General features: G+C 34.2%; 2 protein-coding genes across 2 annotated transcripts; both read left to right on the top strand.

The window, feature by feature from the left end:
- The first annotated feature begins 286 nt into the window (after positions 1-286).
- On the top strand, positions 287-1,045 carry LOC106834137 (taste receptor type 2 member 50-like). The gene has a single exon (XM_070494766.1). It carries the CDS (start codon positions 287-289, stop codon positions 1,043-1,045), a length of 759 nt encoding a protein of 252 aa, XP_070350867.1.
- Positions 1,046-5,381: 4,336 nt separating this feature from the next.
- LOC106834136 (taste receptor type 2 member 50-like) lies at positions 5,382-6,290 on the top strand. Its single transcript, XM_014845609.1, has one exon. The coding sequence runs from the start codon at positions 5,382-5,384 to the stop codon at positions 6,288-6,290; it is 909 nt and encodes a 302-aa protein (XP_014701095.1).
- Positions 6,291-7,965: the final 1,675 nt, after the last annotated feature.

Here is a 7,965-nt window from a genome sequence, read left to right as displayed (position 1 = left end):
AATTTACATTTCACGTCAACATCTGTTATGAAATAACCCAGCCCATGGCAAGGACACATAGTATATAAATAGGAGTCAATTTGAACTGTTTTGGAAGTAATGATGTTTTTCATTGAGCTCTTCCTTCAGCATACCTTGTTGCTTTCCTGGTAGATATCGGTCACAGAATTTAAAAGAAACAAGAAATTTACTGAACATTCTGAAATCAGCTGCACATAGGAGTTAAGGTCAGAATATTAAAGGAATCACAAGCAGTGATATTAGACTCTCTCTTTTAAATCTAGACATGATAACTTTACTACCAAGCATTTTTTCCATCCTAATAACAACAGAATTTTTTCTTGGCAATTTTGCCCATGGCTTCATAGCACTGATAAACTGCATTGACTGGGTCAAGAGACAAAAGTCGTCCTCAGCTGATCAAATACTCACAGCTCTGGCGGTCTCCAGAATTGGTTTACTCTGGGTAATATTAATAAATTGGTATATGACTGTGCTTCCTTCAGTTTTTTGTAGTTTAGAAGTAAGAATTATTGTTCGTGTTGCCTGGACAGTAAGCAACCATTTTAGCATCTGGCTTGCTACTAGCCTCAGCATATTTTATCTGCTCAAGATAGCTAATTTCTCTTGCTGTATATTTCTTTACCTAAAGTGGAGAGTTAATAGTTTACTTCTTGTAATACTGTTGGCAACTTTGGTCTTTTTGGTTCCTCACTTTGCAGTGCTGTGCGTAGATGAGACTATGCAGACTAAAGAGTATGAAGGAAACGTCACTCGGAAGACCAAATTGAGAGATGTAGGCCTTTCAAATATGACTCTATTCACGCTAATACACTTCATACCCTTTACTATGTCCCTGACATCTTTTCTGCTGTTAATCGTTTCCCTATGGAAACATCTCAAGAAGATGCAGCTTAACGGCAAAGGATACCAAGATCCTAGCACCAAGGTCCACATAAGAGCCATGCAAACTGTGCTCTCTTTTCTCCTGCTATATTCCGGTTACTTCTTGGCTCTAGTTATCTCAGTTTGGAGTTCTAATTGACTGAAGAATGAACTAGTTCTCATGATTTGCCAGGCTCTTGGAATGCTGTATCCTTCAAGCCACTCATTCATCCTGATTTGGGGAAACCAGAAGCTAAGAAAGGCCTTGAAAAATGTAAGACAGATTATAAGATTACCACACGATTAACCAAATTTTGTGAGGTAAGCAATCTAATTTTACTAAATATTGTAAGAAATTCCTCAGGATTAGGAAGCAGTGTGTATTTCACATACTTATTCTATGTTATTATCTTCAAATTGAAGAATTTATGATCTATATGCATTTTTAAGAACTGACAACTTATCTCAGAAAATCGTTGCTCTTTTCATTGTAATTAGGACCAAACCTATGTACCGAAGTGTGTGTAGATTTTTTGTTTGAACCTCCAATCTTTTGGGTGTAATGATATTCGATTCTAAATCACACATTGAGAATGTATGATTGGGATAGATGTTATTTCTCTTGAATTCTTACTTCATGGTTAGTAGAGAACAGTCAGAACTATTGTTAAGAAAAGATACACACAATAATATTTGAGTGGCAAACATATTTAGATTAAATTTTATATATGTGTGCAATAAACAGTACTGCAGAATACTACATTTAATTTAAATAGATGAAACGCTTAGAAAAATATCAACTTGTACTATAGGGATGAAGAACAAAGAAAAACAATCATCACCTGCTTTTAATGCTGCAATGTTTCATATGCAGTTAGAAAGTCATTTCTTATGGTTTTTAATTAAGAAGACCTCTTTCAAAGTTGAGATCTGATATCAAATTATTCAGTTTTCCTCCAAATCACCTTGGACCACTGTATTGCCAATCATGTTCTCCATCATGCTACCTAAATATTCTTTTTAAACTTCAGATAAGAACACTAAGATCTTCCCCATCTTAAAAACATATTCACAGTGAGAATACTAACAAATTATGGTACATAATTCAATTACTTTTCTGCACATATTAAAATGGTATCTGTGATGTCTATGTAATACTTACAAGGAATATCTTCAAGATCTGTCTCATTATAATCTTTTGGAAATGAAATAGAATGTTAATATATTATTGATAGCAAGTTCTATTATAAGAAAGAAATTTATAGCCTTGTTTAACAACTGAATTACATTTCTATATTGATCCTTAGTATTATGAAATTTTAATAACACTATCTAAACATGAGATAAATCATTTCCACTTTATTGATTTGTTTTTAATCATGTAGAGAACATGCTATCACCAATAGGCTTCAAAACATAAAGTGACTCAAACAAAAATACTTTTAATATTGCTCTTTTAGCAATACTGCTGTGTCTGAGGGCGCTTCTGTAGGCAGTTGTCCCAGGCATCAGGCTGATCAAAAGTTTGCCATCTTTAACCTGTGGATTCCAAGATTGCCTTGGAGTCATCTCCATCCCAGACAGCCAGGAGGAGAAAGGTGTATGGAGCTGTAAAACAAAAGAAGTTTCTCTGTTTACAAGCACCGTGTAACTTATACATGTCACTTTGATAATCGGTATATGTCCTTACTTCAGTCTTGAATATCGGTTGTTTTTTCCTATCTCTTCATAAATTCTAAAGAATTTAAGTTCAATGTAAATGTTTCTATCTTCCTAAAAACATAACTGATTCTACAGTGTGGCACTTGTGGCTTCCTCATGATTATTCCCAGGATATTTTGCTTATAACTTCTGATTTAGCTCCTACAAATATTAAGTACTAATTATTTATAGTTATTATTCTAAGACTTGGATGTGTTCTGTGAACTAGAAATAATTGCATTAAATTATTTCTATAAATCATATTGAATCAACAAAAATACTTGAGAGGCAGAAGGATCTCGTTGATGAGTAACACATAATGACTGAATTTTTAAAATATAATATTATAGTTATTATGCAATTAATTTTTATTTTAAAATATGTTTGTTCTAGTAATTACTATTCAAAATCTAAAACACTTGCATTCAAATGTATGCCTCAGGGGAGATAAAGTATAAATTTGTGGAAAATAATCTCTCTCACATTTGCATGTTTACACACCTGACTTTATCCTTTTACTCATTAGCACAAATGGAAATTTGCAGCTGCTGCCAGAGTTAAGTGGACATCATTAGCGTTTACTCTGGAAATTACATAGTGACTGACTGAAAGTAATAAGAGGAGTATACATGAATCTTGTCTCTCTTAACAGGACTGTTTGGTTTACCACTGGAATTACAATATAAGGAGAATGAAGTATTTCATGAAGATCTCAGAAACCATATCACATAATAGAATTTTGGCTTTGCTTTCTGGAATTATGATGAAAACATTTATAAAAAGCATCGTAAATGGATGTCAATCTGCAACTGTTTAACTATAAAGCTGTCCATGAGGCACAATATTAGAAATATTTTCATGGAAATGTCATTTGGAATGAAGGCCTCCTTTCTGGTCGTGGCAACAGTAGAACTCATCTTAGGAACACTATCATATCCCTATTGATTGCCTTGATACTTTTTTTGAAATCATTTGACAATGAATATAAATGTTATTCTGGGCTCTCAAATGTGTTTCATTGATCTATATGTCTGTCTTCACGAGAGAACCACACTATCCTGATTAATGCAGCCTAGTAGCAAACTTTGATATTAGGAACTGTAATCCTCCAATGTTTTTCTGCTTTTAAAATAATTCTTTTGGCTATTCTGGGTGCTTTGGCATTTCCGTATACATATTTTAGGAACAGTTTTTCACTTTCTACAAATAAAGCCTGCTGGAATTTGCCAGAGATTCCACTGAATATACTGATCATCTCTTTACCTGAATAGGCTCTCCTCATTCCAGATTTCAGCTCTGTTGGTCCTCCTTCCTTGCACAGCTCTCTGATGAGTTTAAAACCGTTTGGCCATTTATCCCCTGTATCTTTGTTATTGTAGGAGGAAATTTTGTCTTTTTCAACCTGCTACATTGTACTCCTAAGTGGGAGTCCTCACAGGTTAACTCTGAAGTATCAAATACCACAGGATCCAATGAGTAAGCAACAAACCTCCATGCCTGCTCTGTGGCAGACAGGCGGAAGGGAACGTGCTTTACACAGACAGGATGCTCACTCCTCATGAAGACACTGGATGAGCATAGCATTGTTATCTGCCCTTTACCAATGATTATACTGAGGCAGAGAGTGGTTTTAAAAGAGAGTCCAAGATCAGAGACGCATGAAGCCGAGAAGTTGGGTTTTCCATCCTGGCTGTCTGGTTCCAAGATCCTCTGCTAAAAACAATTATAAGTGCTACAGAAACTAAAATTGCAAAAAATCCAAGGGTAGAGGTTGATTTTAACATCTACTAATCTTAAAATAAAACAGTCAAAAATGAATTAAACAGAAAATACCCCAGATATTCATATTGGAAAGGTCTAGAATATGCAATGGAAAACACATATTCTTTTGAAGTGCAGGAGGAATATTTACAAAATAGTTAAATATTTCAAATAAATGTTAACATTTAATATTGAATAGACTCTGAAACTTTATCAAAGACCTACGCATGAGAGAGACGTTTGATAGCTATGAATAATGGATTGAAAACCCTGCATGGGAGAAAAGGGGGATTTAAACCTAGATGAACTCCTGACTCTGATTTTCCATTTTGGAAATTATAGGACAATAATTCCATCCCTGAGCTGTATGTGTGAATTTGTGTGTGTGTGTTTATAAGCTTATAAATAAGAAATTTATACATATGTATTAGCGTTCAGCAACCAGCATTTAGGGTCTATTGGCTTTCCTGAAGTTCCCAAGAAAATCTGGGATGCTTTTGATAGGAAAAGCTTGAAATTTTTCCATAAATCTGGCATTAAAATATAAATAAATACATAGTGATAATAATCCTAGTTATAAGCAAACTCCCTCTAAAACTTGAGACATTTGCTGTATCTTTTATCCATTGGGTTTTTAAATTTTGCTAACAACTAGTGCTGCTGAACACAAATTATGGAGAGGTTCAACAAGGAAAAAATTGCAAAACAGTATGTCCTTATTTACATACTAGCAAATGAGAATTCAGCTTTCACTTGAACATCAGTTATGAAATAATCCAGCCCATGGCAAGGACACACAGTTCTATAAACAGGAGTCAATTTGAGCTGTTTTGGGAGTAACAATGTTTTTCATAAGACAGTATTGAGCTCTTCCATCAGCATAGCATGTTACTTTCCTGCTTGACATCGGTCACAGAATTTGAAAGACACAAGAACTTTACTGGACGTTTCAGCTGCACATGAAAGTTAAGTTCCAAATATTAAAGGTATCACGACCTGTGATATTAAACTTGGCTTTTTTTTTCTTTCTAGACATGGTAGCTTTACTACCAAACATTTTTTCTGTTCTAATAATGACAGAATTTATTCTGGGAAATTTTGCCAATGGCTTCATAGCACTGGTGAACTACATTGACTGGGTCAAGAGACAAAAGATGTCCTCAGCTGATCAAATTCTCACAGCTCTGGCGATCTCCAGAATTGGTTTGCTCTGGATACTATTAATAAATTGGTATACAGCTGTGCTCCGTACAGGTTTATATAGTTTAGAAGTAAGAACTGTTGTTCATGTTGCCTGGGCAGTAAGCAACCATTTTAACATCTGGTTTGCTACTAGCCTCAGCATATTTTATTTGGTCAAGATAGCTAATTTCTCTAGCTTTATATTTCTTTACCTAAAGCAGAGAGCTAAAAGTATACTTCTCGTAATAATCTTGGGGACTCCAGTCTTTTTGGTTCCTCATATTACAGTGCTATGCTTAGATGAGAATATGCGGACTAATGAATATGAAGGAAACATCACTCAGAAGACCAAATTGAAGGGCGTTTTTCACCTTTCATTTATGACTCTATTCACACTAGTAAACTTCATACCATTTTCTATTTCACTGACATCTTGTCTGCTGTTAATCATTTCCCTGTGGAAACATCTCAAGAAAATTCAGCTGAATCTAAAAGGATCCCAAGATCTCAGCACCAAGGTCCACTTAAGAGCCATGCAAACTGTGGTTTCCTTTCTCCTGCTACATGTCAGTTACTTCCTGGCTCTAATTATCTCAGTTTGGAATTCTGAAAGGCTGAAGAATCAACTATTTGTCATGCTTTGTGAGGTTCTTGCAATGTTGTATCCTTTAAGCCACTCATTTATCCTGATTTGGAAAAACAAGAAGCTAAGATCATACTTGAAAAACATAAGAAAGATTATAAGGTTACCATACCATTAATCAATTTTTTTGAGGTAAGCAATATAATTTTACAAAATATTGTAAAAAATTCCTAAGGATTAGGAAGTAATGTGTATTTCACATACATATTCTATGTTATCATCTTTTAACGGAAGAATTTGTGATATATTTATGCATTTTTAAGAACTGACAACTTATCTCAGGTAATCATTGCTACTTTCCATTGTAATTTGGATCAAATGTATGTACCACAGTGTATTTAGATTTCGTTGTTTGAACCTTCAATCTTTTGGATGGTAATGATATTCAACTCTAAATCGCACATTGAGGATATATATTTGGGAAAGAAATTATTCCACCATGAATTCTTTCTTCATGGTTAATAGAGCACTATCAGAACTTTTGTTAGGAAAAGATGCACACAATAAAATTCAAGGTTGACAAACATATTTAAAATAAATTTTATATATGTGTACAAAAACAGTACTGAAGAAGAATGTTAGATTTAATACAAGCAGATGAAAAGCTTATAAAAAATCAAGTTCTACAATAGGAATGAAGAGGAAAGAAAAATTATCATGACCTGTTTTCAATGCTGCTATGTTTTCATATGCAGTGAGGAAAGTCATTTTGTACAGTTTTGAATTAAGAAGACCTATTTTGAAGTTGAGATCTGATGCCAAATTATTCAGTTTTCCCCGAAACCACCTTTGGGCCTCTGAATTGCCAAACCACCTTCAGGCCTCTGAATTGCCAATCATCTTTTCCATCTTGCAAACTAAAAATTCTTTTCAAACTTCAGATAAGAACACACACAGTTTCCCTATCTTAACAATACATTCACAATAAGAATAGTAATAAATTATGGAACAAAATTCAATGACAATTCTGCATATATTAAAATTGTATCTATGATGTTTGTTTAATAACTATAGGCAATATCTTTAAGATCTGTCTTATTACAATCTTGTGAAAAATGATGAAATAGTAGATGGCTAGCCAGTTGCATTATAAGAAAGAAATGTATAACCTTATTTGACAACTGAATTTGCATGTCTATTTTAATTCTTAATACTATGAAATTTTAACAACATTTTGTAAAGCTTAAGATAAATCATTTCCACATCTGATTTATCCATTTGTTTTTAGTCATCTGTCTGGCCCAGTAGAATATAAGCAGTATAATGCAAGGATCTTGTCTATCTTGTTTCTTCTGACTCCCCAGGACATAAAAGCCAACCCATAGAATAGTTGGTCCAAATAATATTTGAATGACTAAATAAACAGGTGAATAAACCATATTAGGACAGGAAAATCAATGAAAATGAAACTCTCACAAAGTCTGCAGGTCGCATGGATTTCCTGGTTTTGTTTCTTCACCATTCAAATACCTCTCAGTTCCAATTTCTGCATTAGACTGGATAGATAAAATGTTGTCACCAATAGGCTCCACAATAGAGTGAGTCAAATAAAAAACACATTTAATATTGCTCTCTTAGCAATACTGCTGTGTCTGAGGAGCCTTCAATATGCAAGTTATCCAGGGAATTATGCTGATCAAAAATATGCCATCTTTAACATGTGGCTTCCAAGGTTGCCTTGGAGGCATCTCCATTCTAGACTGCTGGGAGGAGAAAGGCTCAAGGAGGAGGGCTCATGGGGAGAGTTTTTGGGACAGGCCTGTAAATGGTGCACCTAACTTTCACTCACACAA

The sequence above is a fragment of the Equus asinus genome, chromosome 22 (genome assembly GCF_041296235.1).
Source record: "Equus asinus isolate D_3611 breed Donkey chromosome 22, EquAss-T2T_v2, whole genome shotgun sequence".
Classification (NCBI taxonomy): Eukaryota; Metazoa; Chordata; class Mammalia; order Perissodactyla; family Equidae; genus Equus; species Equus asinus.
Note: the sequence above shows the minus strand (reverse complement) of the source record. Positions and strands in the feature narration are given on the sequence as shown.

Coding starts and splice junctions, on each gene's coding strand:
- LOC106834137 (XM_070494766.1), top strand. CDS start 287: ATGATAACTTTACTACCAAGCATTTTTTCCATCCTAATAACAACAGAA.
- LOC106834136 (XM_014845609.1), top strand. CDS start 5,382: ATGGTAGCTTTACTACCAAACATTTTTTCTGTTCTAATAATGACAGAA.